The sequence below is a fragment of the Dryas octopetala genome, chromosome 4 (genome assembly GCF_963921425.1).
Source record: "Dryas octopetala chromosome 4, drDryOcto1.1, whole genome shotgun sequence".
Classification (NCBI taxonomy): Eukaryota; Viridiplantae; Streptophyta; class Magnoliopsida; order Rosales; family Rosaceae; genus Dryas; species Dryas octopetala.
Window position 1 is genome coordinate 24,881,101 of NC_141369.1, and position 18,046 is coordinate 24,899,146.

The 18,046-nt window shown below is 35.9% G+C and overlaps 3 protein-coding genes across 3 annotated transcripts; 2 read left to right on the forward strand and 1 right to left on the reverse strand.

Annotated features, from left to right (window-relative positions):
* Window positions 1–644: 644 nt before the first annotated feature.
* AO (L-aspartate oxidase) lies at window positions 645–5,258 on the reverse strand. Its single transcript, XM_086238915.1, is given in 10 exon segments — window positions 645–728; window positions 731–1,731; window positions 2,145–2,206; window positions 2,398–2,478; window positions 2,630–2,686; window positions 2,948–3,190; window positions 3,605–3,959; window positions 4,250–4,393; window positions 4,936–5,035; window positions 5,163–5,258. Coding segments are annotated over 8 exon segments (1,974 nt in total). The 5' UTR covers window positions 4,384–4,393; window positions 4,936–5,035; window positions 5,163–5,258; the 3' UTR covers window positions 645–687.
* Window positions 5,259–9,193: 3,935 nt separating this feature from the next.
* LOC147288729 (beta-galactosidase) lies at window positions 9,194–13,180 on the forward strand. The gene is made up of 14 exons (XM_086240587.1): window positions 9,194–9,556; window positions 9,749–9,893; window positions 10,003–10,070; window positions 10,185–10,238; window positions 10,346–10,429; window positions 10,540–10,625; window positions 10,732–10,812; window positions 10,955–11,085; window positions 11,328–11,369; window positions 11,488–11,564; window positions 11,636–11,762; window positions 11,843–11,924; window positions 12,477–12,546; window positions 12,771–13,180. Exons 1-14 carry the CDS (start codon window positions 9,468–9,470, stop codon window positions 12,937–12,939), a joined length of 1,305 nt encoding a protein of 434 aa, XP_086096713.1. The 5' UTR covers window positions 9,194–9,467; the 3' UTR covers window positions 12,940–13,180.
* Window positions 13,181–13,736: 556 nt separating this feature from the next.
* On the forward strand, window positions 13,737–17,491 carry DEG1 (DegP protease 1). The gene is made up of 8 exons (XM_086242118.1): window positions 13,737–14,260; window positions 14,397–14,519; window positions 15,254–15,425; window positions 15,943–15,980; window positions 16,318–16,516; window positions 16,606–16,758; window positions 16,913–17,047; window positions 17,165–17,491. Exons 1-8 carry the CDS (start codon window positions 13,800–13,802, stop codon window positions 17,240–17,242), a joined length of 1,359 nt encoding a protein of 452 aa, XP_086098244.1. The 5' UTR covers window positions 13,737–13,799; the 3' UTR covers window positions 17,243–17,491.
* Window positions 17,492–18,046: the final 555 nt, after the last annotated feature.

Below are 18,046 nucleotides of genomic sequence, written 5' to 3' on the forward strand. Positions count from 1 at the left end.
CCTGTCAAAGACATTACCACCATTTTTCATGGAGAGAATTCAATCACATAAATCATTAATCTAATTTCCCAAAAAAAAAAAAAAAAAAGTTATAATGAAATACTGCATAGATTCCACAAATAGTAGTGGTCCACCGACATTGAATTCCATGCTTAATGGTCCCTATTTTCAATGATAAAAACTGATTTGATAGATCACGGGCCAACTATTATTACGATTCTTTGACAAAAATTTATATGAAAAAAGCAAAGGCAGTTATTCTTTTTTTTTTTAACCGAAAAATACAAAAGAATAATGGTTAATTTACACCATGGTACGGAAAGAAAAATGGTGCCAAACCAAAGTAAACAGATTAAGGAAACTTCACCAGTTCTGATGATTGCACTTGATATAATTTACATTTCACATTGTTCCTTCTTTCTTCACTACGAAAATATGCATTCAAATTCAATTCAAACATAACCATTTCAAAATTATTTTGAATAATTCTCTGGTCTTTTATTTATAACAAAGAATCAATAACACAGTATAAAAGGTAAAAAACAAAAAATCAGAAACCAAAAGTAAAGGTGCAACCTGGTGCGGTTTTAACCAGAAGCTGCCCAAATTGCTGATGCTTCGATCCGAACCAAAACAGTTTGGGAAGCTAAAATTTGAAATATTATTTGTAATAAGAACCTTATACTTTCAAGTATTAGCAGGACAGAGTGAAACAGATCCTAACACAATGGTTGCTTGTGTAGTTGTCGTGAACTCCATGTACTCTTTACAGATGAACAAGGGAATATTATTGTTGGTAGCCTCTTACTTTCCTCAACATGAGGAAAATCAATTGTGTAGTGAAGCCCACGGCTCTCATGCCTAGCAAGGGCACTGCTCACCACCAACTTTGCACAACAGAAAAAGTTCCTCATTTCACAAGCCTCAAGCCCCACCATTGTGGGTTCCCATCCTAGCCGAAATAAGTAGTCCTCCCATTTAGCCTCCAGATCACCAATCTTTTGCTCAGCTGCTTCGAGCCTTGTTGTAGACCGAACAATTCCCACATACTCCCACATTATAGATTGCACTTCTTTTCTTACTTCCCTGGTCATGTTTAGAATTTTGTTGATGGCACTGCTCCCAAGTGACACAGGCACAACTGGTCTTGCCCACCAATCTGAAACACTTACATCAAGACTAGAGCTCTTCATGTGATCAATTGAGGGCTGGACGGCTCTGCGTGCAAAAACCAGAGCTTCAAGCAATGAGTTACTAGCAAGTCGGTTTGCTCCATGCAAACCTGTGCAAGCAACTTCACCTGCCACATACAGGCCCTGCACATTTGTCTCTCCCTGGAGTCCAGTACGGACTCCCCCACACATATAATGAGCAGCAGGAACCACAGGAATTGACTGGCAAGTTATGTCCAAGCCATACTTAAGGCACTCAGCTGCTATGTTAGGGAAGTGTGAGAGAATTTTTCCCCTGGGCTTGTGACTTATATCAAGTAGCACATACTTCTCGTTACGCTTTTTAAGCTGATCGTCTATGCCTCTTGCCACCACATCCCTGGGAGCAAGTTCTGCTCGTTCATCATAGAGTGGCATGAACCTTTCCATGTCTAAATTGTACAGGATGCCTCCATCACCCCTGACAGCTTCAGTGATGAGAAATGCATTTTCTCGAGCCTTGGTAGGTTTGACAGGAAGGCCTTCATCAGCTAAGGCCGTTGGATGGAACTGAACAAATCTGCATAAGAAAACCATAACTATAGAAACTTAAAAGGCAGGTAGCTAACAATTTCAAAAGCCTCTAACAAAACACTTTTAACAGCTATGTGCTTACCCCATATCCAGTTCTACCCTTACAAAGTATCAGAACATTGGTTTGCCACTGGTGAATCATTTTAAAAATAAATTTCCAGTTTAGGCAACAGCAGAGTGTTTTACATTCACACCATTCTGGAAGAAAAACTTCTGTAACTCAAGTGCTGTGAAACCAAGGTGTAATGACTTTATTCAACTTTACCAAATGACCCTCGGATTGTCTCACATGAACATTAAAACCATATTACTACATATTTGATTGCTCAGTGTTACCAGCACTGCAGTTTTTTTCCCAAAATTATTTCTATATAGTGATATAAATACACATTTACTTACTCCATGTTGGAAATCACAGCTTGAGCTCGATGAGCCATAGCAATTCCATCTCCAGTGGCTACCTACAAGAAAAAATCAAGAACAGTCAGATAGAGCATTATACTTATGACAAGACAGGTAATCATTCTCCAACTACTATTTTATACAATCACAATATTTCTGTCTCTTAACTACATTAAAAGGAATTGCATTTTTTTCTAGGAAATACAGAGGGAAACAACAATTACAGGAGAACTTCAAAAACATGAAGTACCGGAGGATTTGTAGTTGTCGGATAGATTTGTCCAGCCCCACCTGATGCAAGTAAAGTCACCTTTGAAATAAACCGTATCACCTGACAGTAAAAAAGGAAAATTTGTATTTCAAATATGGAAATAGAATTCCATTAAGGGACAAAGGCACAGATGATGATGATGGTATCGGTTTCTTTTTTTAAAATATTGCCCTATAAAATTTTAATAGAATATGAGGTAAATTGTAGTCACCTCTAGTGTTTCTGTGTTCAAAGTGTCAACACCAACACAAACTGTGTAAGAACCATCCTGCATTGCAGAAAACATTCTTATGTTAGCAAACAACTGAAAAGTATTCACACAATTCCATCAATTAGTTTTCACTATATCGAAACAACATGGAGACAATTTATACCACAGAACCTTTCATTTATTTCCCAGGTGTTTCTTAAAGATAATACTACAATATGAACTAGTTGCCTCTTCTGAAGGTCAATCTACTAAATCCAATTAGTGTAGGAGCAAGTGAAACACACTCTCACACAAACAAAACATGAGGAAAAAGTGAACCTGACAAGTTAGCAAATCTATTGCAAAATGGTGTTCAAACATGAAGATATTAGGATCCTTAAGAACTGCTTCCAACAGAGCCCGTTCAATCTCCCTTCCAGTCATATCAGCAGCATGAACAATTCTGTGATGAGAGTGACCCCCCTCTCTTGCTAGGTGCAAGTTTCCATCCTCCCTGTGATCAAATGATGCACCCATTGCAATTAATTCTCTAATTCTTTCAGGTCCCTCTGTACAGACAACCTGGACAAAATAATCAACCTGAGAAAAAGCAGAAACAAGCACATACATATACCTATTCACAATAACACATTAAAACGGTTTTACATGAACTTAATGTTTCTCATTTACATTTTTACTAAGTGGCTGCATTTTGACTGGGTAAATTATATACAAAGTAAATAATGTGGGAGGTTACATAAAAATAAGGCACTGATACTGAACCACACATTCTGCTTCACTTGCACTGCATCCCATTTAATTTTGTTCTTTTAACTATTTGCTGCTGTACACATGAAAGAGACCCAAACACAAAATTTAAGAAAATTAAAATAAAAAGTAAAACCCATAACATATCAGACTGCAATATCCCACAGAGGCACAGATCAGAGTTGATTATGGATAGTATATGGAGAAGTCATTGGTTTTATAACATACTCTGACAGTCTCCTCGTCACAGAGATGAGCCCCTGCTACAATGGTGTCCTGGACATGACTCTCCACAGAATCCGAAGGACACAGCACAGCACTAACACCACCTTGAGCATAGTTTGTATTGCTCTCATGAGGCTCAGCCTTGGTAATCACAGCAACAGATCCATGTTTTGCCACTTCAAGGGCATAGCGGAGACCAGCAACTCCACTACCAATAACAGTGAAATCAAAAAACTTGATGGAATCATCTCTCAAGCTTGATGAAGTGACTGTTCTTAAGGGCTTTGAGTTCTCATTAATTGGAGATTGGGAAAAGTTACATCTCTGGATCTGCAAGAACTTTGATACTCCAGATGACCTGGATGATTGTGGAATAAAGCATAAATGATGAATTAAGGGAGGGGAAAGAAAGAGTCTACTTCATTGAGATATTTTACAAACTAAGGTACTATCATTAAACACTTAAATAAGGATGATTATGACAAAAAGCATAAATGTGGCATTACATAATGAACAAGTGTGCATACAAAATATATACGGTGGAGCAGCAGTGGCATCAACTTCAGAAGAATGTGGAGTGCTGTATATGAAAAATAAAGCAAGTTACTAATACAAATTAACTACAGGACCAGGGCAGTAATCAGATACCATGAAATCTCTTTCTGTACGCATCCATTAAATGACACACTGGAAACCCAAGAAGCCTTTCTACAACCTTGTCCCTTGATGTCCCCCACTCTATACTGCAGTTTGCCACTTCCAGCGGGAATACAAGTTGTCATTGCAATCCTTCTGTGGGTTTACAAGATCAAGGAAAGAAAAATATATCAGCAGTTCAGTCATTCAAAAAAAAAAAAGTACTATATACAATGTGGTCGTCATAGAACTGCAATAATAGAAAAGGAGTTAAATGAACCTACCAAGAAAAGAAACAAAATTATAAGCTGATTCATCAGCAAAGATGTAAAGAGAAAGACCAAAATATGGCCAAAAGATGGTAGAAAAAGAAGTGGTGTAAAAAGTAGAAACAAAATAGCTAGATTAAGCAGATCTTTTAATTTGCATTATTAAGCAGAAACTTCAATCCCCAGGAAAACAACCACCCATCGTCCAAACAGAGGTGTCATAACTACTACCCTCAAAAAGTTGCTTTCACCCAAAAAGGGGTGAGGACATAAAAAGCAAAAAATTGACAAACAGAACACATCAGCATACTACAAAACAAAAACCCAGAATGAAAAACACAACCAAAACATTTTAAACATAACAACCCCACCCCATATTGAACAACCCATTGAAGACATACAATCAAACAGTTAAACCCCAGTACTTACAGTGATTCTTCTAACCAATTGTCTCAGAGGCTCCTGCTACAGAGTGACAGAACAAACGTATCCGAGTCTTGGGCCTCTCGCTGGTTTTCAAAAAATGAATCTAAACCCACCCAGATAAGAAAACATTTATAAGAAACAAATAGATTGCCAAGATACGAGTTTATAGGCATAAAAATGCAAATATGAGATTGCCAAATGAAAGATGAAGAGGGTGAAGGAATTCCTACATTCACGAGACGCCACACCCAACAAGCTCTGCTTTGCTAGAGAAAGGGAACATTCGTCGAACTTCGCGCCATACTTTGCCTTATATGCAGCCGTCCCTCGGATAAATCTTGTATGGGGCATGCCCCATGTGGGTCCCACCTCATGTGAGAGATGATTCACTGGAGCACGCACCACTGAAGACTCACTCGCCGTCCCTCTCCCTCCTCCTTCCTTTTTTCCTTTTTTCTTCTTTTCTTCCTTGAATTGTTAATTGTTTGTCTTATAGTTATTATTAACGGTTATTTTATTCTTAAATATATGCCTTAAAATAATAAACTAACAAAATGAAATAAAAATGTATATATATATTGACTTTCCCTTTTTAGTACAAATTATAGTTTGAATTTAAATATTACTTCCAAGTTCCAACTAAGAAAGATTAAAAAATTAAAACTTTCAATTACGTACCTCAAATTTTGTTGTTATAGATTAATTTAAAACAATATCAAATGAGAGAACCTAAAAAAGAATAAAGAAGGAATTGAGGAAAATAGTGGATAGAGAAATTATAGTGTATTGGGCTAAATTCGAATTTGATATATATGAGCTATTTGCAAAATCGAAGCTTATAGAGATTATGGTACAAAAGCAATCAATACAAAACAAAAATGTTAGAGATGGAAAGGAAAAATTACTGACTGCGATGAAATATTGACAAAAGAAAATTATATTAAGCACTTTCAGGAAATAAAGTTAAAAAATAGAGTTTGAGCTTGTTTTTTGGCCGGTAGTTTGAGCTATTTCCCTAAAAACCAGAGAAAATGAACAAAGGAAACAAAGCCAATACCTTACAAAAGATGTAGTATATTTGTGAAGAAAATTAATGAAAGTGTGAGGAGGTTGAGCTTATTGCTTAATTTGAATATAGGTGACTGTTCTACTAAAAATAATAGGTGACTGAAAATATAAACAATCAGAAAGAAAAAAGTATGAAAAGGTGCTTATGGCATAATTGGAATATAGTTGGGAAGGACTTGGGTTTTAGGTGGACCAAAATTGGCAACATATAAATTGATCTCACCTCACCAAAAAAAAATAATAGTACAGTCCAAAGTAGCGAGAGAGAATGATATATATTAAAATTATGAATCAAATATTTAATTTTTTTTTATTACGTGATAAGTCTCGTAAAATAAACACATAGAGTATATACAACTTGATCTATACACTTGTGATAGATAAAATATTTTCCTATTGGATTATATAGTTAAAGAAAACATCAAACATGCCGACCCCATAAACGTTAAATTGGTTGGAATTAATTGGCAACCTCAGTAATCTTTGAGTATTTGTATAAATTTGTGGCTAATTATAATGAAGTTGTAGAGTACTAGTACGGTGTTCTTGTCCATTCAAAAGCTGAGGAGGCGGTTGAAGACTTGAAGCTGGTCAAAAAAGGGACTGGAAAATAAGACACATTCGTGGTATATTCATGAGAAATTAGAGCCACTAGAGCATAATCTTCAAAAAGTGATCTTGGATCGGCCACCCAAAGTTCATAAAGTGGAAAAATCACTGGTGGGGTCTCAGTTTGTTCACATCGATGCAATTGGAAAATAGAAACTTAGTCCAACTGTCCAAGTAGGACCGTTAGAATCTAACAGAGTTTGCTTGCAAGGAAACAAACTCAAGTTGAAATTCTTCGAGTATATCATACATGCAATAATACTAGGCAATCTATTCATTAAATTGAAATATAAATAAAAGACCTTTACATCCTTTTATAAACAAAATTTGATTAGTAAACTTAAAGTAAAATGATACTTTTAATTCCTATATTTTTATAAAATTTTCACAGTAGTCTTGTTGTTTTATTTATTTTTAGTAATTTCAGTCATGTATTTCTAATACGATAGCAATTAAGTTCAAATCATTAACATCGTTTAAATTATTGACAAAAATCTGACATGCTTCATATGTGAGTGGCATTTTAAACATTTTAATCCCCTTGGATGCATATGTAAGCCCTACTCGCCATAACACAAAAAATAAGGGATTTCAATGCCAAACTGAAAGTGTCTAATGGAGGGTAGAGAATTCACATAGATATCTAAGTGGACTAAGATATTTGAAATATCACTCACGTGCTTTCTTTTACGTCAAAATTATTAGGGTCCTAAACCCTATATCCTAATTGTTATTATATTAAAAATATATGACTGAAATTGTCAAAATTAAAATAACATAACCTAAGTAAAATTTTCTTAAAAGTATAAAAACCAAAGGTATCGTTTAGCCTAAATTTAGTAAATGTAACAATAAACCCTAAATCCTAACAATATTCATATACGTGCCTACCGTGAATTCAAAACCTAAACACATTCTTGAAATGACATTACCGGAAAGACATCTCTAGAGTTCACAGGAGCCAGCCTTTGAAGTTTGAAGGCAAACAAAGAACTGAAAAGTATAAAATGTTCGAGAGGGACGGCAATTGAATGGAAGTGGAACAACAAAGCCTTTGTGACAGGTTTTCTCTTGCATCTGAAAACGATTAACAGCCAGGAAATTATTAGGTGCATCGCACCAGATCCACATGGCATATTGATAGATCACATCGCACCAGATAACATTGATAGATTAATTTTTTTTTTCTGGTCGAATATTGATAGATCAAATTGTCTCTTCGTGTCACTCACAAGTAGGCCAGATCCATATAAGCTTCATTTAGAAAGAAAGAGAATATCTAATTTTAAGTTTGAGTACTTTCCAGTATATGTAAGTTAATCCTAACATGATTTGATTGATGAACAAGTTAATTGGGTTAATTTGGAATCATTTGTCTCAATTAGGCAGATCATGTATGGTATGGTTGACTAGGCTTTGTTGCGCACACATGTGATACAAGTCATACAACTTGTACACTGTTACATAATACGACTTAATTGTCTCTCTAATTAAAAGTGACTTCAAATAACAAACCATATTTTCTTTAATTAATGTCATTTTTTGAGTTATAAAACACTTTTAGTGTATTGTGTACGCTAAATAAATTAAGATAAAGTCACTGCATGTTTATGAAATTACTTTGTACTTCTTGTATTAAAAAAAAAAAAACTACATTGTACTTATAAGAACAATCACACTAATTTGGTTTCCATAATTTAATCATTATTTCACTTGAGTCACGTAATTTCAAATTTTTAATCAAATATTCGTAGTTTTTAATCTAAATTTTAGATGATAAATTCTTACTTTTATTAACATGAGAGATCCATTGTTTGAATTTTACAACTAATTTGCTCCTAAACTCACAAAGGCTAATTGCACATTAACCCCTTAACAAAAGATATATATAGATTACAATTTATTCAACCTGAAACTAAATCAGATATGAATTGATAAGTTAAATCTAATAATTTAAATATGATTTGAATCTCATAATCATATTATTAGCCTCTTGGCACGCGCTACGTGCATGTGAATTGATAATTTTAATTTTTTTATAACTTCCCACATAACTTTCTACTATTCTTTCCACATTTTAACGTGGTAGGATGTCTTTTTTAATTTTTTTAATTTTATTTTAATAATTATATTTTACAACTATACTTTCATTTATTATGTTGTTTTTATAGGACTATTTGTTGAATGAAAGATAATTTAGACAATCTTATTTTTGGCGAAGTTGTAACACCAAACCCCTCTTCTCCCTCTTCTGGTTTTATAATATTAATTAAAGATTGAATTCAAATTTGAATACAAGTCAACTGGATCCATTGACATGCCTATTGCCTACCCCCATCATGTAATTTAGACCAAATGTCAGGCTCTCAGCATTAATCTTGGGCCATAACTCATGGGCTCCAGGCCTTAAATGAGTTGCTGGTCAAGATGATTTGGGTCACGGGTCAACAATCTTGTTCTATGGAATCTGGGCCTCTTGTCCCTCATCAGACCCAAAAAAAAAAAAAAAAGGGAAGGTATTTTTGGGCTTTTAAGTGGTTGCTTACTTACAGAAATCATTCTGTACCTTGAAACCGTCGTGGAGGAGAGGAGAGATTTGCGGGCGCGGTTTTCACAAATTTCGCGTCTCCTGACCAACAACACAACACTCCAACGCTTCTTCGTCATCTCTCTCTCTCTCTCTCTATCACAAATTTCGCGTCTCCCAACGAACTACACGTAACCAACAACACAACCCTCCAACTCTTCTTCGTCATCTTCCTCTTCTTCACTCTCTCTCTTGCTCTCTTCCATAGTTCCATTTCCACAGTCCTTGCTCAGAAACCCTAGCATTCGCATTTACCAAGCGAACCAAAAAAATGGGGAACTTCATGAACAAGGAGCCACCACCGCCTATGGTGCTGGTCCCACCTCTCTTCGATTTTCCTCCTCTCGCTGCCCGCAACAGGTTTATTTTATTTTTCTCCTCACATTTTTGTTCGATTTTTGTGTTTTTAAAATTAGCCTTTTTTTTTGGCCAATGCAATAAGCCTTTAGCTATGTTGAAATTTAAAATACCTGATTAGACTAATCTTTCTTGAAATTCGCCAGCATTTGATTGTAATTTGGATTTTTTTTTTTCTGAATTATTTTGATGCAGGATGCTGGAGTCGTCCTATGACTTGTTGTTTGGGAAGCTTGCTTTGAAATGCCTGTTTGAGGATTATTTTGAACAAGCAAGGCATTTCAACACAATGATCATGCTAAAGCCAATCGACGACCCTCATGTCGATTTGGTTGCAACTGTATCCTTGATAATTTTGCTTTATAATTTCTACTCGTTTATAATATTTCTCATGCGGATGCTACTTCATTATACCTTTTTAGCATCCCTGTTTTCCTTAATCTGTTTAGGTTTCAGGTCCACTTGATCACAAACCTGATGAGAGTATTGTTGGAAATGCATTTTTCCGCTGGCAAAGGTACTGTTGAAGTAGTCTCAGACTCCCATTGTACATGAATTGCCTTTTTTTGGAGGCGATATGTTGAACGTAAATGTTGTAACAAAGTTTCTTAATGCTTATTTCGTTGAGCAGTGATGTTGATGATCCTCACACATTCATGGACCTCTTCGTATCGAACTCTGATCCGTAAGGGACATCTCTTTGGAGTAAAAGAGTATCATTTGTTATACCTGGTTTTTCATATTCACAGCCATGATTATTTATTTACATAGTACCATATTTTGTCACTTCAGGGTTTTGCAGATGAGGTCCTGTGCTTACTACCCTAGATATGGTTGTGGAGCATTTGGAGTTTTCCCATTGCTGCTGAAAAAAAGGTGTGTTGATATTGCAAAACCATCTCATAAAAATTCCAAATGATTTTGGGGCTAGTTGGTGCAAGCACACATCAAATATTAAATATTGACAAAGCTCATTACTTCGGTAGAATAACTTCCGAAGACTACGGAGTTATGGGATTGAGATATGGCTCGGGAAACTTATCGATTGGAGCCACAGTCATGCCTTTCTCCTGTACGTAACAGTTCCACTTTCTTCATTATGTTGTTCTACCTAGATTGTAGTCATAATTACAAGGTGTGATAAAACCTGTGCGCTATGTAATTATCCTATTCTGCAGTGAAAGATGAATTGCCAAGAAGAGCATGGTTGGTGAGCAAGATGGGAAGACTAACTGCAGGGGTCCAGTACGAGCCAGAATGTAAGTCAGTCAGACTCCTTTTTCATTACTGGAGTTAAGACTTTTCCTTTGGTCTTGAATGATTGAATGAAAAATATACATTAGGATCTCAATACAGTTTGATTTCAAATGTTCATCTTGGTTTTTATTTTATTTTGTTTAGATGGGAGCAAAGATGGTCAAAAGTACAAAAATTTAAAGAATTGGAGTTGTGCAATTGGGTATGCAGTGGGATCAGGCAGCCCTTTGAGTCCATCATTCAATTTTGGTCTTGAGCTTTCAAAAAATTCTCAGGTTTGTTTTCTTTTAGTTTGATTGCAGATTTAAATTGCTTCCAAGTACAAATGTTTGCCTACCCTAGCCTACGTTTAATAGTTTTCTAGCACCTCCAAAACTTTAAGCTAATTAGTTTCACGATGCATGGTTGTGTCTCAATGCTAGACACTTGAAGACTTGAAATTGAAGTCCTAAATCATGATTGATAATATGTTATACAACTATTCGTGGATCTCAAACACTAATTTTTTATACTGCAGTTCATTGCCTCATTCTATCAACATGTGGTGGTCCAAAGACGGGTATTGTCTATCCCTGGTTTGATATGTCCTACAGAAATGTTCTTTTTGATTGATATTTTTTTTTATTTTAATCAACATATATGGTACTCACTAGCTTTGAACTGCTTTAACTAAACAGGTGAAAAACCCTCTTGAAGAAAATGAAGTAGTTGGAATTACCAATTATATCGATTTTGGCTTTGAATTACAGACAAGGTAAATCATTAGATATATTTAGTATGCAACAAATTGTTGGTAACTGATTATAGTGCGATATTGTTTTAAAGGGTTGATGATATCAAAACATCAAACGATGTACCAGAATCAGACAATGTACCAAAATCAAACAACGTACCAGATTCCACCTTTCAAGTAGCTGCATCTTGGCAAGCCAATAAGAACTTCTTACTGAAGGTAGCATTTTTGGTGCAATCTTGTGCTTGTACTATTTGAATATATCACGTTCATCAAACACTTATTGTTCCTCCATGCAGGGAAAGGTGGGCCCTCTCAGCTCATCGATAGCATTGGCATTCAAATCATGGTGGAAACCTTCTTTCACATTCAGCATTTCAGGTATCTCTAATTGGTAGATTTTTGTGAGACTGTCAGACTTCCAACTATTATGACCCAATTATACACATACTTAAATATCTGGAAACATTTTATTGCCAGGATTACCATGCTATAGAAATATTTACCAATGGGATGAAAATCTGAAATCTTTAAATTTTCATTTCATTTCCCACAGATGTTCTAACTCCATGAAATTTTCAGTGAGCAATTACATCTAGGAGATCCAATGAGTCATTTATCTAGTATACCAATTATTGTAACGAAACATGCAATTGCCATTGATGATGATTGTGCATTGTTCATAAATTTATGAAGAACACATGTTAGATATGTTCCATTTGATGTTTCTGACACCCTATGACTTACTAGATCCTTTTGGACATCTGAAGGACCATTATACCTGTATTTCTATTCTCTTGGATTTGGGCCTGAATGACATAGAATTGCTTCTATTATATAAGATTTGATTTGCATGTGAGGGAACCCTATTAGTTAAATGTGGGTGTGTCCAAGTACTGGACTAGTACAAAATGATCCCTTTTTGTTTTGCAGCTACCAGAGACCACACTGGAGGGACAGCTTATGGTTTTGGCATTCGCGTTGAGAATCTTAGACAAGCCAGGTTCATTCATTTGTTTGTTTCTTTTTTCCTTGGTTAGATAAACTAGAATATTTTAATACATGTACATTGTCAATGGCCAATTGGTCCTAGTCCAGAGTGCCTCAAGGGCATATAATGCATTTTGTTTCAAAATAGCGATATGAGACACTCTTCTTTTGAACTTGAACTTGGGCTCATATGACCTTGTCTCTCATGTAGAATGTATTGTTTTAACTATTTTGCAGTTACCAAAGAGCTGATCCAAATTTTGTAATGTTGACACCAAACAAGGAGCACCTGGCGGAAGGCATTGTTTGGAAAATTGGGAAAAGACCGATGCTACAGTCAGATATAAATTCTGGAAATTTTGATGGCATACCAAGGGAATTAAGACCCATGGGAAAAATTTTGTAATTTTCCATTTTGCTTTGTGGGTTTTTTCTCCAAGAACTAATGACGAGGAGCATTGTAAAGTCAGAGTTTGGAGTTGAAGGCTGTCTAGCTTTTTCGTAACATAGGGGTTTACTTTTCTTCTTTTGGGAGGGGTATAAAAAGGGAGGTTTGATTCATGAGTCTTGTGAATATACTGACATTTTTCGGGTGACTCCTAGGAGATCAATTTAATAAATTGTTTTTAACTCCATAAGTGGGTTTCATATTTCAGGGTGCTTGTAGCACCAAACTGTTGAATTTTGATCCAACATTGATTAGTTTGCAGATTTTTTTTTTATTTAATCCAATTTTACAGAGCCGAATAGAACATTTTGAAACATAAAAAATTGTCAAGTAAAATGCAATTGGAATGATTGATTGGGATGGATTGAATTGAATTTTAAACATCCTAGTAGTTTGTTAGGAAAAGGATCCGAAACTTGGAATATTAAAAATTGAATTGATTGAGGATAAGATAAATCTGTATTAAATTGATAATGACCACAATGTTTGCTTTGAGCCTTTGAAGACATGAAATTTCCTGGTAAAGTTGAAAAATTAGTTATTCGTTGGCACATTGGACATAACGAAGTCCTTTGATGGCTGAATTGAAAGAATTCCTTTAACCGTTATTTAAATTTGAAAAACAATTAAAATAAAATAAAAGAATGAATATCCAGCTACTCTCACACAGTGACATTCTCTCAGTCTCTCTCAGTAGAATACAATCTACAATCTACGATCTACATTGTTCTGTTATAAAAGACTTGGATATAAATAACGAGAGAAATCAAACGGGTCAATCCTTCTACGGCAGCTGTCCAGAGTCCAGACCATCACAGATGGCTGCTTCTTCACTCATTTCCACGAACTTCCACTCTTCTCCAATTTTCTCTCCCCCTCCCCCATTTTCTCGCTTCCCAAACAGAAACCTCGTTACTTGTCCTCTCTCCAAATCCTTCTCCCTCCACAAAAGCTCCAGCTCAAGCTCACCTGTCCTCTCCCTTCTCCACCACAAAACCCAGAAACGGTCTTTGATCCCGTACAAGATCCACTACTGTCCTCCATGCCTCCACAAGCTTCTCTTCACCACCAAGAATCCTTTCTCCTCGGCCTTCAATTCTCTGCTCATTCTCTGCACTTCGCTAGCTCTATCTCTTTCCTTATTCATCGCCGATGTCGATTCGGCCTCGGCTTTCGTCGTCACTCCGGCGAGGAAGCTGCAGTCCGATGAGCTCGCTACGGTTCGTCTTTTTCAGGAGAACACGCCCTCTGTTGTTTACATCACCAATCTTGCAGCCAGGTATATTTGACCCTTCTGAATTAAATAGCTAAAAGTTGGTCCATTTTATGCTTTTTTAAAAAAAGAAATAAAAAAAGTTTTATCTTTTTTTTGGGTTGGATTTGGTTCTGAAATGGTGGTGGTTTGTGGGTTTCAGGCAGGATGCATTTACTTTGGACGTGTTTGAGGTGCCGCAGGGGTCTGGGTCTGGCTTTGTGTGGGATATAGACGGTAACATTGTCACCAATTACCATGTGATACGTGGTGCTTCTGATCTCAGGTTGGTTGCTTTCGAATTCTTTTTCCTTTGAAATGCATTTTCTGTTTTGTTGCTTAAAGGTTTTGCTTTGGCTGTTGTAATTTAGCTGTAGTATTAGAAAAATCTGACTGCTTTAATGTAGTTCTGCTTTGCCTAAGCATCAAATGTATTGGTAACCAAAGTGTGTTATAGATTGTACTATTGTAGTTTATAGCCTACTGGTTAGATGCTATTATAGGTTGTAAAAATGTAGCTCCTTGATAGCCCATTTATACTTCAACATCCGCCTCATGTCACTAGAACTATGGAGTCTGAAGTGTACACGTTTTGTTTATTAGAATGAAAAGAGATCGGTCATGGAACTTTTGAGATTCTTTTAGTTCATTGTCAGCATTGGTTCTCAATTCTCTAAAACTTAATTTTGGAACTGCTTCTGCTATCCGTGGAATCTTGTTAAAGTTTGCAGTGGGGATATTATGAAACTGTTTGTTTTATTAATTGATTGGCTTCTCCATATTTGGTGGCTTCGTCATCTCAGATTAGTACTTTTTAATTTTTTATAATGCAACTCTTCTTAAAAGCTGCTCTCGAATGTAATTACTTTTTGGTTTGACCGTCATTAAATTGTTTCAAAATGTGTTCTTAGTTTGACAGAGAGGTCGTTTTATTTATTTTTTCTTTTGTGTTCAATGTCAAAAAATGACAGTGCACCTCTTCTCATGGTTTTCATCTAAACCACTGCTAGTTATTTACAGGGTCACTCTTGCTGATCAGTCAACTTTTGATGCAAAAGTTGTTGGATTTGACCAAGACAAGGATGTTGCTGTTTTACATGTGGATGCACCCAAAGACAAACTAAGGCCTATACCTATTGGTGTCTCTGCTGACTTGCTTGTTGGTCAGAAAGTGTTTGCTATTGGCAATCCTGTAAGTATGATTTTACTTTCTTTCATAGCTGCATTATGCTTATTATTTTTTAATGCTTTAGAGATATGATTTGTCATTAGATGTGAATGTGATCGTCTAGATTTTAGAAAGTGTATCATGAAGTTTACCACCTAGTAAATAGTCAACCTTGTGAATTGCTAATATACTTGATACTCATTTAATTCACTCAAAATGTATTGATTCATATTTCAGAGAGAATCAGGAAAAATGCATTATTTTTACCCATCTTTTCTGGTAGATGAAAAGAGGATGAGTACTTAGGAAATGCTTTTCCTATAGCATAGTTGTGCCTAGCTAGTATCATTATCAAACAAGAGGCTCTATAACTATTAATGCATTTAAAAGTTTTTTTGATTTGGCTATGAAAGGTCACCTCTGACTTGTAACATGGCTTATGTAATCCTTCACTCATTATACACTATGAAGGCTTTCATTATGGCTTAATATATGGTTGCACTTAACTGACAATTTGATTTCCTTATATGTGACTCTGCAGTTTGGGCTTGACCATACTCTTACAACTGGCGTTATCAGGTACAAAGTCCAGTAATCTATCTTCATTTGGGTCTTTCACTCATGAGTCATGCATGACTAACACGAAGTTGCATCTTAAACATGTTGGAATTGGCTGCAATGGTCTTGTTCTCCATTCATTCTCATTCTACACTTTCTAGGGCTGTGTAAAAGGAAACAAAGTCTTGCAGACCCATGGTCATTGTTACCAGTGATTCAGTTAAAGGAAGTAATAAAGTCCATACAATAGAAAGTAGTTTTAGTTCTCATTCTGCTGATATATTCCCATCTGAATATGTATTGTGCTGTGTATGAGAAACTAAGAATCTTACGGATGCGTTCTTTATGCTATTTATAGTGGGCTTCGTAGGGAAATTAGCTCTGCTGCTACTGGCCGTCCAATTCAAGATGTTATACAGACAGATGCTGCTATTAATCCTGGTAATAGTGGGGGCCCACTTCTAGATAGTTCAGGAAGCCTTATTGGGATAAATACAGCTATATATTCTCCGTCTGGTGCATCATCCGGTGTTGGATTTTCAATTCCAGTTGACACTGTGAGTAGACATCATGTGAAGTTCCTTATATTAAAATTCCCTCTTTCTCATGCTTGAGATAATTCTCTTAAAATTTTGCACATATTCAGGTAAATGGTATTGTTGACCAGTTGGTCAGATTTGGGAAGGTCACCAGACCTATTTTAGGAATTAAGTTTGCACCTGATCAATCTGTTGAACAGTTGGGGGTTAGTGGTGTGCTTGTCTTAGATGCACCAGCAAATGGACCAGCTGGCAAAGCGGTATTTTCTCCCAGATCTATTTTCCAATCTAAGTTTCATGTATACCTGTAGAAATTAATTTCCATTTGTTAGATTATATGACTAAACTAGAACCAAACTACGAAAAGATGTTGTGCTTCCATTGAAGTGGAGTTGATGAACCTCCAATTTGCAGGGACTTCTACCAACCAAGCGTGATGCCTATGGTAGGCTCATATTGGGTGACATTATAACTTCAGTGAATGGAACAAAGGTCACCAATGGCAGTGACTTGTATAGAATTCTCGACCAATGTAAAGTGGGAGATAAGGTACTGTCTTTCATCTTATTTCTAGTCTCTGATGGGATTCGAGATGGCCAAATTGATGTAAATGTGGAGTTTATTTATTATATATGTCAACATAGTAATATAGTGTTTTGAACTCAGGTGATTGTGGAGGTGTTGCGGGGTGATCAGAAGGAGAAAATCCCTGTCATACTTGAACCAAAGTCTGATGACGTATGAGTCATGACCTGCCTAATGAGTAATGGTGAGGCATATGTCTCTAAATTGCAGTATATATCAGACGGACTGCCATTTGTTTTTGTGTATTTATTGTGGTTCTGATAAAGGGTCATTTTGTACATATCTTAACTACTGTAATTAATTATCCTCTACATGTTGAACTCTACAGTCTCTACGTACGGTCGTTTTTGTGTATGAGCACAAAATCCTGTTGCCCATCGTTTTTGTTTATATCATTATTTTTGGGTCCTCGTTGTTTAAAAATTCCAAATTTCATCCCCTTGTTTTATTTTGCTAACAATTGTAGGACAATTCTCAATTTCCATCAAATGAATTAACGATTTAGACATTGTGATACAGGTGTCCAGGGACTTAAGAGTCTTTGTACTCAAATTGACCAACAAAAAATAAAAAACAACCTTACCCCACGACTTCCCATCTTCCTCACCATCTCCCAACCCCACCCCTCTCCTCTACCTCAAACTCTTCCGTCACCCAACCCACCACATCCTCAAATCCAAAATGCCCACAACCTATAACCATTACCTTCGAACCCATTTGCAGTTCAATTGGAAAAAAAAAAAAAAAAAAAAAACTGAAAAATGATAATAAAGATGACATACAGAGGAGCTGTGCGAATCAATCACTCCTCCCTCTCTCTCTCTCTCTCTGTATGTTCAAATTTTGAGTTTGAATGAATCCCACTCCACCAAAATTTTCCACATATTGATTTGGATTCTTTTAAAGAATGTGAAATTAATAAATTATCGCCACAAGAAGAAAGGCTGTGAAATTTGATTTTAA